This window comes from Medicago sativa, chromosome 3 (genome assembly GCF_051527215.1).
Source record: "Medicago sativa cultivar Bolivia chromosome 3, Bolivia_mono, whole genome shotgun sequence".
Lineage (NCBI taxonomy): Eukaryota > Viridiplantae > Streptophyta > Magnoliopsida > Fabales > Fabaceae > Medicago > Medicago sativa.
In genome coordinates this window covers 15,524,714-15,548,051 of record NC_140751.1, presented here as the reverse complement: position 1 = coordinate 15,548,051, position 23,338 = coordinate 15,524,714, and the positions used below count along the sequence as shown (strand labels likewise).

Genomic DNA, 23,338 nt, shown 5'->3' with positions numbered 1-23,338 from the left:
TATATAATAATTATAATAATTGCAATATCACATGATGCGTGTGAATGCATAGGTCTTTTACTAGTTTAGTGTGAGTCTAGCCTTTAAACTACTTCTGAAAAAAAAAGTTATACATAATATGAGAAGAAAAGATTATTGGATTACTATACTCGCTCTATTTGTTTAAAAAAAAAGATTTGCTATAAATAAAAAGTGCCGATTTGATGAAAGTATAGTTTTTTTGATAGAATTTTTTTGAAGGAATTTTTTTTATAGATCATAAACATTAGAATTAAATATATTAGATAGATAGATTAAATATGATTCAAAAAATAAATTAAAATCAATGTCTCAGCCCACATACGAACGTGCAATTATACTCTCCCATTCCAAGGGAAAAAGGAATATAGCTACTACGTGTGTTTTCAACATCATTGATCCATATATCCATCCATATTAATTAAAAAAACTAAAAGTAGTTGTGTGACAAAGTTATCTTTCTAGCCAGAAAGCTATGTTTAACAAGTTGTTAATAGAGGTTTATGTACATGTTTGGGTTAGTGGTGTTTTGACACAAATTGAAATAAGATTCTTTGCCTCCTCTTAAGGCTACTTGTAAAGCACATTATATCTTGCTTCTTTGCATGTCCTATTCACCTTTATAAGAACGAATATACAGTACCCATCTATCTTCAATCAAATTACAATCAAAGGAAATAGAAGACGTTTCGATACATTTTTCAAGTTTCAAAAATGGAAAATAGGCTCAACCAAAGAAGGTACCTATTTCAGATTTTGGAATTATATATTTTTTTATAGTTATTGTGTAGTCTTTTTATCTGAACAGTTACATAACTTTAACAAATTAATAAAATCTCAAAATTTCAACCATTTGATCTTGATCAAGGTTTGAGATTATTGATACCATTTATATGCATTCCTCTTATTTGATATTATTTTTAATGTATAAACATATGTTTTTCAGGCTAAAATACATATTTGTTCTTTAAGTTATTTTCATGTATCATTTTGGTCTCTTAAAAAGTTATTTGATTTTAGTCCCTTAAATTATAAATGTTGTCTCTTATGCTTTTTTGTTTCACTTTGGTCATTTAAGTTTCAAACTTAAATATTTTGTCTCCTTAAGTTATAAACGTTTGTAACTTTAAACCTCTAAGATACAAACATTAGAAATTGCTTAATTAAGGATCAAAATGGCTAACATTTGTAAATTAAGAGACCGAAATACGTGACTTTTGTAACCTGAGGGACCAACATATTAATTTTTGTAACATAAGGGACCAAAAAAATAATTTAAGGATTAATATAAAATCATTTTTGGATTATTCTAGAGTATCATTTTCTAGTCCACCACAATCGCAGCAGCATACAAGAGACGATGAGTTTGTAACTGCAATAGCAGCTACTGCATTTTCCATTTATTCATTAGAAGAAGCAGGGATTCTTGATTTGAAGAAAATAAGAGATAGTCAAAAGTTTTCAAAGAACCCAACTATAAAAGGAAAAGAGGAGAATATACCAAGGCAACCAAGTTATGGTAAACATACATTTTATTTTTGTTAAATAAATTTATTTCACTACTTTAAAGAATAATGTTGTGTGGGTCCCATCAAGGTGAAACTTCAATGAGAAGGCCATTTAGACAAGAAACAAGGACAACAGAAGGTGCTTTACCTCTTAGAAGTTCAAGTGGTGTATCCCCAACAGGAGGGTATCAAAATCAAAGAGGGATTGTATTACATAAAAAAAACAACAAGGCAAAAGCAGAAGCTTGGGAAAAGGCTAAAATGGAAAGAATTCAAAAGAGGTAATGGTAACACATAGCTTTTAGGTGCATTTGCTTAAGTTTTTTTATTTCAAAAGAATGGTCCTTTCTTTAAAAAAAATTGTTTTAAAAATTGATAAATTTTTAACCCTAAAAAAAAAAAGTTATTGATATATTTTTGTAAATATCAAAATTTAAATTGTTATGTAATAGTGATGGAATTTTATAAAACTACTCCCTATAAATTACAATATGTTGCAGCTTCAATAAAAAAAAAAAATCACAGTGTCATCATAATTTCAACAAAACCATCGTAATACCAAACATGCAACAAGTGTAATGGTCTGCCAATGAAAAATAAATTTGAATTATTATCATTAAATTTAAAGTTTTTCTTTATTAAAACATACTAAAACTTCTAATAGTTGTTTTTTTTTTTTTTGACAAAAAAAAACTTCTAATAGTTGTTAAAGGGTATAATATATGTAGTCAACAAATATGCATTTAGTATATTCTTGTCCATGCAAGAAAATTCAGGTATGAGAAGATGAAGTCTCAAATCCTTTCTTGGGAGGGTGAGAAAAGAGTCCAAGCCAAACGCCACATGGAAAGGAAAAAGGTTAGCTTTGAAATTCTTTTTTACTTTTAAATTTCATGAAGTTGATAAAATTTCTGATACAATTACAGAATGAATTGGATTACAAAAGAGCAAATGCAATAGAACATTACAAGAGAAAGATAGCAAGGATAGATATGATTGGACATAGAGCAATTAAAGAGTTGGAAGACAATAGAAGAAAAGAAGAGTTAAAGGTTAAAGAAAAAGCTAACAAAATCAGAAAAACTGGAAAGGTTCCTGTCACATGTTTCTGTTTCAAGTCTTTATAGGATCAAGAACAAGAGTCATCCATTGATGATATAGACAACAAAGATTATCCCTCAAATTGTTCATAGAGTATTAAAGTTGCTAAAATTGTATATTAATGTCAACTCTAATTGGTCCGGTTGTAAGAGTTCAACTCAATCCTGAAATAGATTACACTTCCAAAACAGATCAAATTCATTGTGTTTCTTTCTATAATTAGGCCATCGTAGGCCATAAAAATAGATTGATAGATACATTTCCAAAACAGATTTCAACTATTTTTATGGCCTATGATAGCCCATTATAGCCTATTTTTTTTAGTATAACATTAATAAATATCTAAGCAGAAAAATCCTTTTTTTTCCTCTTAACACCTAAATATTGATCGAGTAATGTGAGCCGGTAAAACAACATCCATGCCTTAGCATGAAGGAAATACTGCATTCAGGACTTAGCATGAGGTTGTAACTGAATTCAAGCCATAGCATGATGGCATGGCTGCATTCAACTTCGCTTAAAAATTTCCATTGAATGCACACCATACATGTAAAAGACAAAGTCTTTCAAGTTGCAAACTTCTCTAACCAAAGCACATTTGTGGACTAAATGTAAAATAGAAAAGGGAAACCTAGAAGCAATCTCACCACTACAGAAGGAAGCAATGGTTTATGAAAAGAACAGTGGAAGAACATTTTTGAAAGAAAAAATTAAATTGAAACACATTAATATAAATATTGAGAAACATAAAAATAAAATACAATAGAAGAAGGTATTAGACTGACATCAAAATCGTAGTGAACTAAACTCCAAACCTATAACCAAAAGGAATGTTCTTCTTTTAGAAAATATAGAACTTGAGAAGAAAATAAGAATCCTAATATGATGACCGTATAGGAAATGACGAATAGAGAACTACTATTGTCTTTCACTCATTTTTCTCACCTTTGAATTAGCCCTCTTCCGCGTCTTCTTTACCATACTTAAGTATAAAGCACTTCTGTGAAAGCTGGAAAAAGTAAATTGCTAGTAGCAATGTAAACTATTCATGGTTCAATCATACATATCAATGGACCTTCAAGCTATGCAATGCATCGAAACATTAGCAAATACTGTAAGTCGATATCACATATAATATAATCCACAATTGGGTAACCAAATATCTGGATATATTAGAGTCTAATCTACATAAAACCATGCTCTCCAAATTCAACAAAGAAGGATCAATCAGAAGATTCCAAAATATTCAAATACAAAAATCCACTGAGGGTATAAAGTACATGAAATAAAATAGGAACAATAATACAGTTGAATGCAGGAAAATAATTAAAACTTAAACATGTTATCTAGCTAGTAGAAATATTCCTCTTGGAAAAAAATGTTTTTGTTATAGGCAATCCACACTTCAAGGACTCTCCTGTGTAAACCACTAGCTTTTGAAACTTCTACATTTCGATTTCATCTAGCTTTTGTATCTTTCACCGTGCCTTTCTGCAAAACCCACCGTCTATATAAAAATTTTATTTTTGTGTGCTCTTGGTTCTGGTTTCAACTGAAAACGTAACACAATTAGGAATATAAACTTGTATTGACTATTAACTTCCCCGCAAATTCGGATTATGAGCCTTATATGAACTTAAACAAGTAGGCCATTTTCATTTTACAAGACAGGCACAATAACAAGAAAAATGGAATCCAATCCTTATGTCAATATCTTTAAACCCTTAGAGGTAATATGTTGCAAACCAAACAGAAAATAGTGAGAGATTATTCCATGAAACCAGGAACCACGAGAGAGCTGAATAAAATAAAACAAAACTACTTACAATCCTGACACGAACGAGATTACAAATTGTACTTGTATACTAATGTGATTTTGGATGATCTGTGTTAAATTATAACCAATCAGAGAGATTGATTGAAACAAAAAGACAAGACTAGGAGGCAAAAAACCAAACGGAAAAAAAAATCTATTTAAAAAGTTGAAAGTACATTTCACCTTAATCATTATTTCATTATATGATGTTAACCTTTGCTGAAGGTGAGTTTTGAAGCAAAAAGACCAGTACTCCATCAAGTATAGATGTATGTTGTCCCAATTCCATGTATAATGAATCTTCCATTTTTACTGTCAATGACTCCAAGTTACACAAGGTAGTGAGTTTAACCTTGAATAAATCAGGAACTAAGGAGAGAACCTACGCAATGAAGGATGATGGCAAATTAGGATCTATAGATTTGTGACAAAATATATAAATAAATAAAAAAGGAAGCAACTCAAGTAAGTATTTTAAAAACGAAGTAAAAATAAAGCATCAAAACCTGAAGAGTACTAGAAGAGACTGTCAATGATGTGATATTCGCAAATTCTAGCAGCCAGTTGAGTAGGACCAAAGAGTCCTCTTCAGTTTTTGTGACATCATAGGATACCATGAGTGCATTAATGTATAAGTGTTTAACACAAAAAAGATGGCTCCCATATAGTTTTTGATTTGGAGAACCAGTAAATGCAAAGTTATGAAGACTCGGAGCAGATAATTTGTAACTAAGATAAGAACCGAAAGATATAGTTAAATTGACAAGTGTGATACTTGATATACAAAGAACTTGTCCATTCCAAACATCACAACAGTAAAGGCTCAAATATTTCAACTTGTTAAAGGTCGAGAAGGGCTCCGCACAACCATCGTCTCCAGGGCCAAAGTAGACGAATTTTAGAGTCAAGCTGGTTAATGCTGGAAAATTCAGAGATTTCGGAAACAATGTTTGACTAAATCGGCCAACAGAAAGGTGAAGAGACGTTAAAGTTTGACATGAAAATAAGCAAGGTGAAATTTTTTGAATAGCACAAGTGAAAGAGATGAGTAATCGCTGGACATTATGTGAAACAGTATAATTTACAATACTTTTAAGTGTGTGAGGCTCCACGAATGCCTCGTCACAGGTAAACTCGAGAGTGTGGAGTGCAGTTGAATCGTTGCGAAGAGATAAAATTCGAGACACTAATTTGGAGCAACTGTCTAAAGAATTGAGGGTAGGGCCCATTAATCTAAGGGTTGAAAGATGTTTCCAGAAATTGCTCCATCTCCAAGACGAAACGCAAGTTTGAAAAGCACATTTGGTGTTCAAAAAGGAGAGTATGTGAAGTAGAACACAATCGGGTAAATTGCTGAGTCTATCTTCTTTTTCATATTGTCTTCTTCGTGTCTTCATCGTCTCCGAACCTGTGAGTAAGAAAAAAATTTGTAACAAGTTTTGTATAGAAAACTAAAAAAGAAAAGTGGGAAATAAGTCGGCCATTGACAAATGCACCTATTATTTTGAGTAGGAAACCCAATTAGCTTTGATTGTGCGTGTCATGAGGATCTGTAGACAACGATCTCACTATCTATCAGGGATATATATTTTGTTTTTGATCCCTTTTAGGGTTTATAAAAAAACGAAAACCCCTTTTACGGATCTTTATATTCGGCAAGAAGAACCTTTTACAGGGGACAATTACGAAATGACTATTACTTTTTCCACCCTATGTCTTTCCTCGCGCGCCCTATTTTTTCCAATTTTACCCCAGGTCCGGATTTTGTTTTCCGGATTACATTGTTAGAATTTTGCAGATGTTTTCGGATTTTAAAACCGGAATAATGTTTTACTAGAACTTTTGCAATTTTAAGCCTTATAATTCGTAAAATAAAATCCGAATAAAATTAAAAACAGAAATAAAAAGACACAAGAATAAAAACAACTTATTTTATTAATATATGAACAATACATTACAATAATTTTCAAGCTTTTTAAGCTTATTACATTCTAAATATTTCTAATCTTATCTTATTACATAAGCTATACCAGTGGCTCCAGCCACTGGTGGAGAGGAAAGACGGTGGGAGGAAAGAAGATGGCGGGGAAGAAGAAACCAATGCTGCCTGATGGGACATACCAGTAGCTTTGGTGTTAGTGGGGAGACAGAGGGGGCACAGGGGCCTCTAGGGAACAAGAGACCATGATGGTCAACATGACACCCAGACAAACCAACCTCACACCCAGACTGACCCCCTTCCCTATTGACCGATCATATGACCCCTGATGGATTTCCAAAGAGACCTCTTTCTATGAAAGGTCAACGATGGAAACACATCGTTGTAGAGGAGAAGAGGAAAAAGAAGAAGGTGTGAAAATGTTTGAGGAAATGAACCATATTTATAGGGGAGGGGGATAAAAAAAAAAGGTGGGAAATGCATTAAAACCGGTCAAAAAACGTGTAAAAACACGTTTTTCAACTTGACCACCGCCCAAAACGTTTGAAAAACGTTTTCTTTGTGGTGCAGACCACCGGCCAAAAGCTTCTGGTACAGTCCGGAAAATATAATCCAGAATACATATATATTTCGGACTTTATATTCCGGAAAAATACGATCATGGCGTGAACCAAAGGGAAACTTGGGACTTTGTGTATGGTGATGCTTGGTTCGGATTTTAAAATCCGGATTGCTTCAGCATTGGATTCTTTTGTGTGTCCCACATTGCACCGACAATTTTCGTGGTCCACAACGCCTAGATACCTCTATAAATAGGGGTCCCTGTTTTCATTACAAGTAAACTACAACGCCCAGATACCTCTACAACATGGAATTCCTTGGCTTTGATCCGAACACCAAGCTAGCGGCAGTCTACTACAACGGTGGAACACCACCCCATCTGGTTAGGATTCATGACGATGTTACCCTCTCCGGGCTGAAGGATGAGCTGGATCAAATCAACCATCAACTCAACCACAAAGACACGAGGAGGGTGGTCGGTGTTGAATATCGATAAATAGACCCTCTCTAGTTTTGATCTTCAATACCAGCAAAACACACAAACACACCAAAGATAACCATGCAAATTTTTTTCATCAAGCTGAGGATCTTTCTCATGCCATTTTAAATATATCGATCTCTATATAACGGCAAGATGAAGATCCTCAGCATGCTGTCAAAAATATATAGATAGTCTTTGATGCCTCCTTGATAGATAGATAACTCAAAAATATCAAGAGGTTTCTATGAGTTAGATCTTGCTGCCTGCCAGATGAATATGTCATTTGGCAAGGCAGCAGGATCTAACTCAAAGAAATCCTCTTGAAAACACCTTCCCTTTCTTCATTGTGTTGTAGATCTAACTCCAAAGAAGAGGTTCTTATGAACTCGATCATGTCGGCCTGCCGATCGTAACATGCCAGTTGGCATGGCCGACATGATTGAGTTCAAAAGCTCCTCTCCGAACACCTTCCCAAAAGATTCATCATTTATGTTATTATGGTTTTTTTAACTTTTTATTTGTCTTATGTTGCTTCTTTTTATGTTATGTATTTTTTTCCAAGCCTTTCGCCAAGAAATGATCGAAATAAAAGGGTCTGGTGCAGTTCGGACTATAAGATCCGCAACATCTACATGGAATCCGGAGTTTATATTCCGGAACACCTCAGTAAAATTTTGGCCGGTGCCGTTTCACCAAAGGTTTGGCCGGTTAGTGGAGTTTTATTGCGTTTTTTGGACGGTTTTGAATGAAAAACACGTTTTCTTTGACTTCCAAATGACCTAGGACTTGTTTTAGGCTATAAAAAGGCTTGGATCTTCAGCATTTTCCTTCATTCTTTTTCACCTCCTTTCTTACATTTTCTTCAAAATTTTTTAAAGTTTTTTAGGTAGGTTTTAGGAGTGTTTGTGGTGTCATGGTCATTGTTGACCGCTCATACGACCCCTGCAATTGCATTGTAGCTTATGCGGGGGGTCGTATAACGGTCAACAGAGACCCTTGACATCAAAGAAAGGCACAAAATATTCATAGTGTATTTGTCCGGATTATATTTTCCGAAAACACTAACAATTTGGTCCGGAGTACGTAATTCGGACCAGGGGTATTTTTGAAATTTTTGCAGGGCGTGCGAGAAGGCAGTAGGGTGGGAAAAGTAATAGTCTTATGAAATTGGAGGCTCGGCTCTCGTAATAAAAATAGGCCCTTAATAATTTTTTTTACTAAGGAACACATTTTTTTTTACTTAAAAATAAAAACATGGATCATGTTTTTCTTCTTCTTTCTTTCAAGAAAATTGTTTTTGACACTTTACTCAATGCAAAGAAACACTTTTGTTAAAAAAAAAATGCTAAGAAACACCATGGAATGACAAATTTAATCCTAAATGGGTAGTTAACTGCCGTCGGTTAAAATTCATAGACAGTTAACTGTCGATGGAGTTATATTAATTGGTAATTTGGTGGTGTTTCGTAGCAACATTTGAAGTGGGAATATCAATTTTCTTCTTTGAGTGGGGGTGGATAATGGGCCATACTCTTTTGAACACCCTCTCTAATACTCATTTTCTTATTGGTTTAAATCATTGTGAATTTACACTCTGAAAATTAAACCTACACAAAGTGGTAGGACATACATTGATTTTATTTAATAAAAGAGTTAGTGCCATAGAGAGTGTTGAAAAGTGAATGTTCCTAGCATTCTTGAGTAAGTAATGATTTACCATCTTGTTTTATGACAAATATCGGCAATCCATAGTTGTTGCGATTAAAATTGAGTTAGGTTTTGACCTTTACGCTATTCATTTTTTTTTTTTTATTTTTACCGAGTAAATTATAGGTTGTTAAAAGTGTCGTGCGTCTTCGTGCATGAAGAAGAGTGTCGTGCCATATAGCACCACTCTATTTAAAATACCAGGACATGGTCTAATGATATCGCCCAATCTGGACACCATATAATTCACAACTCTAATTTAATTGATTACATATCTAAAATCCATTGAAGAGGTTTAAGGAGTCCAAGATCTTATCCCTCGACAATTTCGAGATAGATCAAAGTTCGATTTGTGTGGATCATGATAAATGACCCACGATGGTCACAGAGACATATAGTAAACGTGATGCATTCCCGTTGTCTAAAAATATCAGCATCTGCTATACATTTCACAATGGGGGAAACCAATGTCCATCAGTATTGTTACGCGATGCAACTAAATTTATAGACTCATGCTCAAATATTAGAATATTTTATTATTTAATTATATTATGATATTATTAAGTGGACAAACATCATGATAATAATTATATTAGCTACCATTAATTGATTTTTTTTTAAGAAGTTAAAATGGAATATATCACAGAGTCTGAAAAAATCAGCACAAGAAGTGCCAAAAAACTAGCTGAAAGAGGCTACCAATAGGGGTGGGAACAGGCCAGGCCGCCTGACAGAGGCCTACGACCTAGCCTTTTTAAAGCCTAGCTTGGCCCGGCTCGTTTAATAAATGACTATTACTTTTCCCACCCTATTAAGTTCTCACGCGCCTTGCAAAATTACGAAATAGCCCTCCGGATATGTAATCCGGATAAATAATTTCCCAGAATTTTTTGGATTATAAATCTGGAAACCTCTCTTACTAGTTTTACCCACTTTGCTTAAACTTTGGTTTATTTTATATTATTTAGATGGTAAATTTATAAAATAAATGCAAATAAAAACAGAAATATATTTACAAAAATAATACACAAACATCTCATTTTATTAATATAATTATTCATACATCTACATTACAATGGGGTAAAACTAAATCTAGCTTTACCCCCAAGAAGGTTGGTCAAGGAGGGGGGGAGGCTACTGGGTAAGGTTTGTTTCCTGGGAGAAAGAGACCTTGATGGTCAACCTTGCACCCATACAGATCAACCTAACACCCAGACAAACCGTGCTTCTTTGCAGTGCGTTGCATTCCCTGTTGACTGGTCATATAATCCCTGAGTTTCCAAAGTAGCCTCTTTTTATGAAAGGCCAAAGATGAAAACACATTTTGCATATAATGAACATGAGGAGAGGAGGAAAGAGTTTGAGAATTGGTTTGAGAAATGTGAAGGTATTGGTTTGAGAAATGTGAAGGTTTTGGAGGCTATTTATAGGATTTCTTTAAACATAGGTTATATCTACACTTAATGCTTAGTCAAAAAAGTGTTTCAAAGGAGTTTTACCAGCCATTAATGCTGGTAAAAACCTTTGAAAACGTGTTTCTTGTGGTGCGGACCACCGGCCAAAACAAACTAACACAGTCCGGATTACATAATCCGAACAACTCCCATTGTTTATGGATTATGTACTCTGAATTTTTACGATACTAGGCCAAGTTGAAGGATGTTGCGCACCTTCTATGGGTGAGAGACATTCAGGATCATGTAATTCGAAACATGATTTTTTTTTCATGTGGTCCACATTGCACCGACAATTTTTGTGATCTAGGACGTCCAGGGACCTTTATAAATAAGTGTCCTTTTTTTTTATAACCAGTCAACCAAACAAAGAAAAAAAACCATGGAAATCTTTGTATTTAATTCGAACACCAAGCTAGCTGCAGTTTACTACAACGGGGTAAAACCACCCCGTCTGTTCAGGATTCGCACAAATGTCACTCTCTCCAGGTTGAAGGGCCAGCTGAATGAAATTAACCTCGAACTCAACTACAGAGACACACAGAGGGTGGTTGGTGTTGAGGATGGACGTCCGTCGACTGACTCATCCGGGAGTGTGCTGTTCAGCCGGATGAAGCTCATAAACGACAACGACGTGAGAACCATGTTCTCCATTTTTTGTCAATACAATACTAGAGGGCCGATCGAGTTGGACGCTTCGTTGGTCAGATATGTTGAAGAAATTCAGAAAAGTTTGATCCGGCACAGGAACTCCGAAGAGATCAGGGCACTCCTGGACGCACCCGACGAAGAAATTAGTTTAGATGACCCATGATCTACTATGTTTTAATTTATTTCGTGTATTATGTTGTTTTTTATTACGTGTTTTATGTAGTTTTTATTATGTGTTTGTTTTATGTTGTTGAACTACGTTGTTTTGTTATGTTTTAAATAATACATGTGTTGCTTTCCGCCAAAGGAGTGCATTTAAAGCTAAAATAGCCAAAGATATGCATTCCAGATTATGTAATCCGAATTCACATAGGGTGTAAGTGTATTTCGGATTATGTAATCCAAAATCCATCAGCATAGGATTCTTTTGTATGGACCACATTGCACCATGAGTTTATGTGGTCCACAACATCCAAGGACCTCTATAAATAAGTGCTCTCCGATTTTCAGCTTCATTTCCAGCAAAAGATACAAACACACCAACATACTAATGTGATTTTGGATGATCTTTGTTATGGATTGGATTCCATGTATTAAGCTTTAACCAATTAACGAGATTGATGGAAACAAAAAGACAAGACTAGGAAGCAAAAAACCAAACGGAAAAAAAATCTATTTAAAAAGTTGAAAGTACATTTCACCTTAATCATTAATTCATTATATGATGTTAACCTCTGCTGATGGCGAGTTTTGAAGCAAAACAAACAGTACTCCATCAAGTATAGATGTACGTTGTCCCAATGCCATGTATAATAAATGTCCTTCCCTTTTTACTGTCAATGACTACAAGTTGCGCAAAGAAGTGTGTTTAACCTTGAATAAATCAGGAACTAAGGACAGAATCTATGCAATGAAGGATGACGACGAGTGAGGATCAATTTTCATATATATTTGACAAAATGTAGAAATAAATAAAAAAGGAAGCAACTAAACAAAGTAAAAATGCAGCCTCAAAACCTGAAGAGTACTATAACAGACCGTCAATGATGTGATATTAGCAAACTCTAGCAGCCAGTTGAGTAGGACCAAACAGTCCTCATCAGCCGTGGAATTGGATTTTGCATCAATGTATAAGTGTTTAAGACAAAAAAGATGACTCCCGTATAGTTTTTGATTTGCAGCACCAGTAAATGCAAAGTTACAAAGACTCGGTGTTTGTAACCAAGACAATGACTATATCTATATATAGTTAAATTGACAAGTGTACTGAAACTTGAAATAGAAAGAACTTGTGCATTCCAAACTTTACAATAGTGAATGCTCAAAGTATTCAGCCTGTTAAAGGTCAAGAATGGCTCCACACAGCCATCATCTCCAAGGCCAAAGTAGAAGGATTGTAGAGTCAAGCAGGTTGATGCAGGAAAAATCAGAAATTCTGGAAACAATGTTTGACTATATGCGGAAACAGAAAGGTGAAGAAATGTTAAAGATTGACATGAAAATAAGCAAGGTGGAAATTGTTGAATATCACAAGTGAAAGAGATGAGTAATCGCTGGACGTTATGTCAAACAGCGTAATATACAATACTTTTAAGTGTGTGAGGCTCCACCAATTCCTGATCATAGGTAAATTCGAGAGTGTAGAGTGCAGTTGAATCTACGAAGAGATAAAATTCGAGACACTAATTTGGAGCGACCCTTGAAAGACTTGAGAGGGCCACTTAATCTAAGGGTTGAAAGACGTTTTCAGAGATTGTTCCATCTCCAAGACAAAACACAAGTTTGAAAAGCACATTTGGTGTTCAAAAAGGAGAGTATGTGAAGTAGAACACAATCCGGTAAGGAATTTAACCTACAGGTTGGAAGATTCTTCCATCTTATGGACAATATGCAAGTTTGAACGACCTGTTTGGTGTTCAAAAAGGAGAGTATGTACATAAGAATACAATCAGGTAAATCGCTGAGTCTATCTTCTTTTTCATATCGTCTTCGTGTCTTCATCGTCTCAGAACCTGTGAGTAAGAAGCAAATTTGTAACATGTTTTGTATAGGAAACTAAAAAAGCAAAGTGAGAAATACGTAGGCCAATTATAAACACACCTGAGTGAGTAAGAAACCCTATTAGTTTGATTGTGCGTGCCAATTTGTCGACCAGGACTGCTATATATAGTGAAATTTTAATTTCGAAAATATCACGACCGGTGAAAGCTTTAACAGTAAATTGTTTGACTCGTTGAACTTGGCAGAAAACATGGAAGGATGGTGTTAAATGACCAATTACAATACGCCACCTCATGTTGGGAAAGTATCGAAAAAGAAATTCTCGCTAAACCAGTATTTCCGTTCGTCGAAAACGATTTCACTATGAGCAATGCTATTTATCAAGAAATATTTTATCACGAAACAGTTCCGAAATTAATGTTAACCAATAAAATTTCTGCCTGACTCATGGGGTGGTGGGTCATATGTATTTTTTTTTTGATGAAACGGTAATCAAATAAGATTGAAATCCAAGCGATAGTATTGTGCCATGTCATTCTTGAAGAAATCGTGATTTTACATTTCGCTGTACATAGCATTACGCTTTCACTATATCAACGATATATATTTTGTTTTTGTTATTTCAAAAACCATTTTAGGGTTTGTAAAAAAAAAAATTGGTAGGGATATTGCATAATATAAATAGGGATCTAAATGGGTGACAAACTCTACAAGGGTTTTAAAACTGTTGCATGCCCAAAGCTTGATTTATTATTAAAAAAAAAAACTACTTTGACTTTTTTTTTTTTTAAGTAAAATATTTAGGTCCAAATTGTAATATCTATACGAGTTACAACAGAAAACCCTATTATTCACTACCAAAAAAGAAAATCCAATTATTAAAAAAAAAACACTATTTATTAATATCGGTGGATGCATTTCAACCCAAACCCTACCCTTTGCGCACTGTATGTTTCATTAGAGAAGATGGAGAATACAGCGTCAGTTCCAAACATGGATAGAATCAGTGACTTGCCAGATTCCATACTTTGTCACATTCTCTCCTTTGTCCCGACTAAACTCGCTGCAAACACAAGCGTCCTCTCAAAGAGATGGAAATCGGTGTGGATCTCGGTACTTGCCATCAATTTTGAGGACGAAACCTTCAAAGATAGCAACAGCTTTCGCAAATTTGTTTTCTCTGCTTTGTTCTTGCGAGACAAAAAGGCTTCAATCCATTCTTTAACCCTCAAATTTGGTCAATCTTTTCGTTGTTTCAAGCAATATGAGTTCAATCAAATTTTGAAACATGCGATGGAAAGAGGAGTCGAGAATCTTAACTTCGACATGTCTGGTAAAAGTCGTCTTATCACATTACCTCCTCGCATTCTCAGTTTGAAGACTCTTCAAGTTCTTAAATTGTCACACATACGGATGAGAGATTATGATCATGTAGATTTTCCTCATCTCAAAACTCTTTATTTGGATAGAATTTACATCACATCTCTTGATTTCTTAGTGAAGTTTTTGTTTGGTTGTCCTATTCTAGAGGATTTGCATAAAAAAAGGATTATATACGAGCCGTCACTTGTTCCCGTGGAAAATTTGAATGCTTTACCTAATTTGGTGAAAGTAAATATTTGCCATGATATGGATCCTCTGATGACTTTGATTTGTAAGGCAAAGATTATGCTTGTAGAAAAGGTATGAATATCATGCTCGTAAATAACTGTTTAGAGAAACTATGGTTTCATGCAACTCCTGTTTTCAAAATCTACGTAGTTTTCACACTTAATTGACATTTGTTTTCTAACTATCATGATCCTCAAGGTATTTATGATTTTTGCATTGAAGTGAGATTTTTTTTATGTAAAGTTAATAGTTTTGATACATATACACATTAATTAAATAATTTTTTAATTGGGAAGCAAAACCCTACTAAAGGGAGCATATGCATTTCTAATATCGTTTCTTATGCAACTCATGTAGATGTCAATCTCTCGGACAAGGCTTACCGTGTTTCACAATTTGACCCACATGGAACTTAGTGTTCATGATATGTTTTGCAATAAGAGATGCACGAGGTTGCTAGGAATACTCCCACATTTTCCCAAACTTGAACATTATATCATTCAGGTTTTGATTTTTAGTATTTGTTTTCTTTTTCAATTGTAATTTCATGGTTTTTAGATTTTTTAAACCAAAACATCATGTGAATTGTTGTCAGGATTGTGGGAATGCTGAAAATATTTGTTACAATTGTTGGAAGCATCCCATCACTGTTCCAGAATGCATTTCATCACATCTCAAAACATGCTCTATTAGAGGTTATAGAGGCACAAAACATCAGTTCAAATTCGCAAAATATATTATGCAGCATGCTAAAGTACTAGAGACCATGACAATTAAGTTTATGTGCCGTGTAAAGTCTAAAAACTTACTGGAATTATCTTCATTGGCAAGGGGATCTACATCATTTAAACTTCTATTTGTTTGATGATGATATTTTGTTTGAAGACTTTGTAGTGGTTTTTCATAAAGGAAATGTTTTGGGGGTAATTTCATTTCTTATACCTATTGTTGACTCAATTAATGATGGTAAAAGGTAAAACTATTATATATTTATAGTTTTATTTTATTGCTTAAAACATTTTTGATTGGTTGGAGGTGTATTTTTGCTTATGAACGTTTAATTTCGATATAAATTCTTATATTTTAGGCAGCTTATGATTTATTTCTTGTTGTTTTATGTGAGAAGTAGTATATAATCATTTTGATATGATTTTGAAATTGGTCTATTTTGAAGTGTTTCAAGCTTATGGTTTTCTTTTTTTTCTTTTTTATTGTAATGTGAAAGGTGAAATATTGTCGAATAAATGGTATTTACTCACTTTTCAGTTCTGAATTTTAACGTTGTTGTTATAGGAATTACAAGATTTTTCCTCTACTGTAAGGAGTTAATCTTCACTTTCAAATAAATCCAAGTTTCTAGAAAAATATTAATATTTGATGGATACTATAGCATTATTTAATTTAATAGCATACGATTAAGAACTTTATCATGGATACAATTTCGCCAGCGAATCAGATTTTACGTCTAATTCATAGATTTGTCTTTTTAGGCATGAAATATTGATACAGATTGCACTATCTGTTAATTGCAACAAACTTGATTTTAATGGTTGATGAGATGAGATCGATGGTTGTAGAATTTACTTGCTGGAGTGAAGTTATGCTGTGATAATGGCAGATATCTAAAAAATCGCCATTTTCAGCATCTTACACACCATAAAACGCCAAGGCTCCGCCGTTCCTAAAGAATTTGTCATGACAGTTGTCAAATTATCCGACACCGCATCTGCCATGTTTGATATTTGTCAACATTGTTTATGTGTGGATAGTTTTGTGTGTTGTTGAGTGCTAAGTAGAATTATGCTGCAAAATAGTACTTACTATATAATGTCAATGCTTTTCAGATGTAGCTTATGTCGAATATCTTAGCTGACTAATGTTGAATATCTGCTGACTTAGTATCTTAGTTATGTCATAGAATAATTCAAACATTATTTAGACAAATAGTAATACAAGTAGGTTTTGTAGTTTACTCCAAATATCTCTCTTGTACTCCATTCTATTGAGCTTAAAAATTTAGTCAAAAGAAGCAGAACATTTCATAAAATCACATAGCCAACTTTAATTTCTATGATCTGAATTTTTCAGTCATTAGAATCCTCTCTTTTGCTTTTGCAGCATAAATATAAAATATCCTCACATTAGGCAGGATTAAATGTGTTAAGTACTTGTGGAATTGGCTACTTGCTTTGGCAACCTACAAAGGTTTTTTGATTGTTTCACTTTAGGGAAACCTAGTGCTATATATCTCATGGTTTTTTTTATTTGTCCATAATGAATGAAAATGATGGTGCATACATACTTAATAATTGTTAAAAATCGGGATTCCTAAAAAGACAGGAGGAAAATTTCAGTACATGATGAAAAAAACATCGCAACAAGTTGGTGACTGACTCAAAGAATAAGAGTACTAATCTACATAGTTGTCTGTGTCTTTCCTAGTATGAATTTCTTTATGAAGTTCATTCAACTTTGGTATATATTCATTCATTTGAGACTTTTAACTTGTAACGAAACAATTATATGATAATATAAGTAATAACGTCGTTAAGCATAATGAAAAGACTGGTTAGGGATGAATCAGTCGAGTTGTGTGATGCGTTGTGCTATTAAAACCTCCTGTTTTGAAATTCACCCTCGATACGAACCTCCGTGTTCTGCTTACCTGCAAGTTTTGCAGTCAGGAGTATGACAAAGTAGCAGAGATTGATGCATATGGAACTGTTTGTTGGAAGGAATGATGGATGACATGATATTGAAGAATACTGGAAAAAGCAAAGAAAACATAGTAATGGAAATGGAATGCCTTCATAACAGTAAACACAGATAGATGAGGAAACAATTGTGAAATAATTCAGTTTGGTAGAGTGAAATGTTTAGGGAATATAAATGAGCAGAGAATTTGGAAAACTAGGGGAACGTTTTGGTGGAAAGTAGCATGTTGCTGATAATGATTGAGTTGGTAAACATCAATTGATGATGATTTAATTTGTGGATTGTAGTTCTTTTAGACAAGGCTTTCTTTAGAGAGTTCATTGCTAATATTTTTCTTAATCCAAATGCACAAAAATCAATTTGATAATAGTAATAATGCATGCATTGATATCATATTTCACTACCTAAGGATATCATGGCACAACATGTTACACTGTTCAATTTTTTTTTTTTTTGTAGTGGCTTTGAGTTTGAATTTCCAATTTCCATTAGCACTTCACATTTCTCCAACCTTATCAGAAACATCCTCTAACCCTTATGACACAACCTGTTGCTACATTCCTTGATATTCAATCAGCTCCAACCCCATTTTCAATAGCAAGAGATAAGGTGGCAAAGCTAGCCAAAATAATATATATTTTTACGAATCTTATCTTGACAATCTTCGTTGTCGATAAAACTCTTTAAATTGGTACTATAAAAATAAAAGTGGCAAACACAAGAAAAATTTATCTATCAAGTAATAATTGTCTTCGTATTTGTATTAATAATTTTCACAAGGCCTGCACCATTTTCACTCCCTGTCATTTTTATATGCACCATCATTTTTCACGTGTCCGCACCTATATATTTTATCATGGTTTCTAATAGAGGCTAGCATTAGACAACAATAATTTAAACAAGGGAAATGTTAACATGTTCCCTAAGCACATATGTTAGTATACCAAAACTTGAAATCATGCATTGCAAAAAAAAATTAACTTCCCTCTTTAACCTCTCTCTTGATTTCCATCGGTTGCCCTCCTCAGTCCTCCCTTCCAATCCAACATATCTCCATCGTGATGTAGATGCAGTCATTGGTTGTGCGACGATTGGATTTGGTCGTCCACATCACTCAGCCACCAATTTCTAGATCTGGATCCTGGTGGTGTTGGTTGCACGATTCATTGTGGTTTTCGGGTTCGTGCTGATAAATCTAGATCCATTTCTTTCGGTGGCTGGTACTTCGTCCACCACTTGTTGGGTGTTAGCGTTGTTTGTTGGTTGAGGGTCACTTCTCTGTTTGTTGGCTTCTCTGTATGTTAGTATTGTTGTCATTATATGTTGTTTCTTTCTTTGTATTGTTGGTGTTTACTTTTGGGTTGTTGGTGTTAGTAACACTAGGTGGTGGCTATTGGTATTGGGTTGAAAGCTGGAATGTTAACAGTGTTTTTTTACGTGATGGTGAGTTTTGGTTTCGGTGATGGCGACGAGGAGCTTGTTGTTTTTATTTTTGCAGATTTTTCTTTCTTCTGTTGTCTGCTTGTGGTGACCTCAAATTTGGATCCATCTCCGTCGCTGTAAGATCTTTGTTTCCTTCGATTGTGTCTAATGAAAATTGAAATTATGATAAAATAGTGGCTGAAAGATTAATTGAAATTGTATTTCAGCTTACTTTCATAATATACACTGATACAATTTATATGTCTGTATCCAACGGTACTAATATTATATATAAGGCAATACTAGGTGCCTTTATAATTATTATTACCAACAGCTATATATATTTAAGGCAATATCAATGAGAGCAATATTTTGGTTTGACATAAACCCAACGGTAATACTAATATATGTATATGAGGAAATATCACTAGGAGCTTTTATGAATATTATTTGTCTTTACTCCATGTATCAAGGCAATGCATTCAGACAAATTACTTTCCAATGGTTTGTTTGATTTGTCTTGATTTGATTCATTAATTGACGAGTCTTCATTATTCTTTACAGTGTCGTAGTTTTATTTTGGGTTGTTTTCGAGTTGCGCTCTTTTCCAATCCGGCTTTGTTTGCACCACAGCTCCACTTGTTGACTGCCTTAGGGACTTAACTTTAAGATTCTAATGGGCCGATAGCTTTCCATTCAAGATCGGTTATTAGTGTCTACTTCCAAGATTTCGGGGATAGTTATGGTGTCTTCTTCAGTGGTCTAGGAATTGAGGGGTGCCTTAGTGATTTGTTTTTGAAGTCTAATGGGTCGATTGCTTTTAATTCGAGATTGAGAGCCAGTTTTTCAACTCAAGTTTTTGGGTTTGTTCTGGTGTCTTCTCCAGCGGACGGGAGTCAAGTGGTGGTGGAGTCGAAAGAAGTGTTGGAATAAGTCATTGTTTGGTTGGCTCAAATGTGGCGATAAGAAGTTGAGGTTCTGTTTTCAAGGGATTTGATTGCTTGGATGGTTTTTTGTAGTGAAACAAAAACCCTATAGTAGCACTTGTTATAAACCTTCCTAGATTTTTTTTTTTGTTTTCTCCTTGTTATGCACTCAATCATATTCAGCCGAGAGATCACACTACCTATCCATTTGTTTTGCTTCAAATGTCGTAAATATTCTCGATTCAACCAAACCAATGTCAATCCACAAGGAATACAAAATTTCTACCTCGACCTGTCCTGCAGAACAATGAGAAATAGTGGGCGATATTGTTAGCAATTCACTTTTGCACTTGCACACTATCACATACACTTCACTCAGAAAATCTAACTCTATCTAATTAGTTACTTGCTTTGTATTAACGCACAACACACCACCTCATTCCACGCTGGTCAATGCTTCAATCCCCCCTTTAGTCTCTTAGTTTCATGAACACTTTAATCTTAGATACTTTGGTTAGAACACCTACAATCTCATTATAAATTTTGCAATGTTCCAACTCCAGTTTTACTTTGCTTACTTGCTCTCTAAAGTAATGAAAATTTATTTCCATGTGCTTACTTCTCTCATGTGCAATGGGATTTCTGGTTAAGTTGATGTCACATTTCTAATTTCATCAGTTGAATTCAATAGTCAGATTGCTTCGTATCCACAAAGTGATGCAGCTTTATATTCAGCTTCACATGATAAGAGTTCAACCGACGGTTCCTTCCTTGAGCACCAAGACACTGGTGATCCTCCTAATAAGAACTTAAAGCTTGCAATTGATTTTCTGTTATCTATGTCACTATACCAATTTGAATATGCGAAGCCAACTAGCTTGCATTTCTTCCCTTTGTGAGCTAACGGAAACAAAATTCCACACTCAATTGTACCTTAATATTTGAATCAATTTTCTTCTTCATACAACTTATTGTTGGAATATTTTATTATTTAATAATATTCCAATAACATTATGTGGGCAAATATCGTAATAATAATTATATTAGTTATTTATCAATTTAGAGCCTTAATTGATTAGTGATCAAATTAAGTAATAAGGCTAATTAGATTTCTATTTTGGATAATTAATTATTTAATTAGTTGATATGGACTCAATGAGTGGATGTCCGGATGGCCCATTAACGGAATAATGGGAAACCCTAATGGCCATCCAATATAAAAGAGGCTATGGTCCCCAATATACCGGACATGGCAAACTCTCTCTTCTCCCCATCTGAAGAGAACTTGAGGCATAAAGGTACCGGTTGAGGAAGAATCAAATCAGCCGCCGCTAACCGTGTTGTTGTTGATGTTTGTTTCAGATCACCTTCTCTCCTTATCGCCGTTGTCGAGAGGGCTACATGAAAGCCAGGTATTCCTAATACCCTAATTCTTAATATCCTTGATAAATCAAACATGTCGTAGATCCGATCATGATCATGTTCAATATTTTATTTGCTTCCGCTATTGATTCATAATCGTTGAACATGATTTATGAAATCTGTTTTTATTAAGACCTAAATTTCCAACAAGTGGTATCAGAGCCGCTTCATGTTTGATTTATTGAAATTCTAAACATATGAGATTCTATGTTTAGGTTAAGAGTTTATTTTTGTGATGACTGATGTATTTTTTCCGATGACCGCTATGTTGGTTACGTTTCATCGATGCTTTATATATTTACAAATATATTGTTCGTTGACGACGATGGTTTTGTTTTTTGTCCATCATGTATGCCTTTGTCATCCACTCGTTTCTTTTATTTTTACCTGTCGATCTTGGTTTAATTATTTTTCTGATCTAAGATACAATTGCTTTTATTCATTAATGACATTTATTTAATTATACATATGAATCACAATTTTTGTTTTCTTGTGATTAAATTATTCATTGATGGATGCTTCCGTTAATATCCGGTAACAGTTTCTCTTGTTATCCATGCCCATTGTAATTTAAATGAAAACAAGTAAATTATCTTGTTTAATTTAATTTTGTGAATCGGTGTAGTATTTATTTTTCACCAGATTATCTGTTTCATTGACTCAGGATTGAGTCAAAAGTTTGTCTAATTTAATCCTGTAGTAGTCTCCAATTTTCTTTTGGATTGGTATGTACGATTTATCTGTTCTTTTTCATTCGGTCCTTCTTTGTTCATGGATTTTTATTTGGTCTTATTTAAAATCCATTATTGAGGTGTATATGAGTGTCACCAGTATTATACGTAATTTGTTGGCATGAAATAAGGATTTGAATATGGAATTGATAAATATTGAATTTTATGTTGATTTTGGTGGTTTGATTTTAAATCAAATTTTTTGGTTAATATAACTTCCATATGTTCAGTTTAATTTATGTTTGAAATTAGTTTTGATTCACAAGATTTATACACATAAAGTTTATTTTGAGAAATAGACAAACAAAGAGTTAATATATATTCAGTTATCATATATTATTTATAAAATTTATTGTCTGTTTTGAATAGTGTTTAACAACACATCTCAAAATATTATGAAGAAATTTTTATTATAGAAAGTAAGAATTTGATTCCTTAAAGTTTGGGAAATAATAATTCTAGTTATGTTTGTTTATTTATAGACATATAAAGTTTGTTTCCTTTATTTTGGAAAACATTTGTGCTAGAGTTATGTTTTATTTTGCTTAAAGAATCATTCAGTTTATATATGTGAATCAATTATAGCATGAATATTTTTTGGTACATATGAAATTCAATTTTCTTGTGATTTAAAATTGAATATTTGGTTTATAGCATGATTGTGATATTTGAGTTTATTGTTATTAAGTTTTCTACAATAATATTTTGTCTTATCATGCATTTTGAATATATTTCATGCAATGTTTGTTGTTGCTTTTATGCGATATATGGAAATGTATTGTCATACACACATTGGTGTGATTTGTGACTTGCATCTTCTTTCAAATTTGCGAGTTTGTCTTCACACTTAAGTATTGTCATACATACACACTTTGGTGTGATTTGTGATTTTTATCTTCTTTCAAATTCGTGAATTTGTCTTCACACTTAAGGGTTGTTGAGTGACCTTATGGTTACTTAGCAACATAATGAACTAATTCGGCCTACATTATGTCGGTAGTGCCTTGTAAATTTATGACATTTCCCATTTGCATTGTAAAATTAAGACCATTCCTATTTAAATTCATTTATTGAATTGTCTAGTAATTCTGGTTGTTTTGGTTGAAACAACAAGTTGCAAAAGTAATCTCTGTTGCGTAGATTTGATTCAATTGGTATTACAAAAGATGTAGTATGGAATTGTTCATGCGAGCTGTTTTAGTCGCCAAAAGGAAGGCACAGCTTGGCCGGATAATTACATACCTGCGATGGTAAATATGCGGTAATTATTAAGT

The 23,338-nt window shown here is 33.7% G+C and overlaps 4 protein-coding genes and 1 pseudogene across 4 annotated transcripts; 3 read left to right on the top strand and 2 right to left on the bottom strand.

Moving 5' to 3' along the window:
- The first annotated feature begins 657 nt into the window (after positions 1–657).
- LOC146936063 (uncharacterized) lies at positions 658–2,895 on the top strand. Its single transcript, XM_085757667.1, has 5 exons — positions 658–758; positions 1,332–1,537; positions 1,615–1,807; positions 2,303–2,384; positions 2,453–2,895. The coding sequence occupies exons 1-5, from the start codon at positions 733–735 to the stop codon at positions 2,651–2,653; spliced, it is 708 nt and encodes a 235-aa protein (XP_085613793.1). The 5' UTR covers positions 658–732; the 3' UTR covers positions 2,654–2,895.
- An 856-nt stretch (positions 2,896–3,751) lies between these two features.
- Positions 3,752–5,862, bottom strand: LOC146936062 (putative F-box protein At1g49610). The gene is made up of 3 exons (XM_085757666.1): positions 4,950–5,862; positions 4,627–4,825; positions 3,752–4,179 (listed from the first exon to the last, which is right to left on the bottom strand). Exons 1-2 carry the CDS (start codon positions 5,838–5,840, stop codon positions 4,643–4,645), a joined length of 1,074 nt encoding a protein of 357 aa, XP_085613792.1. The 5' UTR covers positions 5,841–5,862; the 3' UTR covers positions 3,752–4,179; positions 4,627–4,642.
- Positions 5,863–10,967: 5,105 nt separating this feature from the next.
- On the top strand, positions 10,968–11,399 carry LOC146936061 (uncharacterized). Its single transcript, XM_085749135.1, has one exon. It carries the CDS (start codon positions 10,968–10,970, stop codon positions 11,397–11,399), a length of 432 nt encoding a protein of 143 aa, XP_085605261.1.
- Positions 11,400–11,953: 554 nt separating this feature from the next.
- On the bottom strand, positions 11,954–13,276 carry LOC146936060 (uncharacterized; annotated as a pseudogene).
- An 873-nt stretch (positions 13,277–14,149) lies between these two features.
- LOC146936059 (FBD-associated F-box protein At5g56370-like) lies at positions 14,150–15,713 on the top strand. The gene is made up of 3 exons (XM_085749134.1): positions 14,150–14,920; positions 15,206–15,352; positions 15,444–15,713. Exons 1-3 carry the CDS (start codon positions 14,150–14,152, stop codon positions 15,711–15,713), a joined length of 1,188 nt encoding a protein of 395 aa, XP_085605260.1.
- Positions 15,714–23,338: the final 7,625 nt, after the last annotated feature.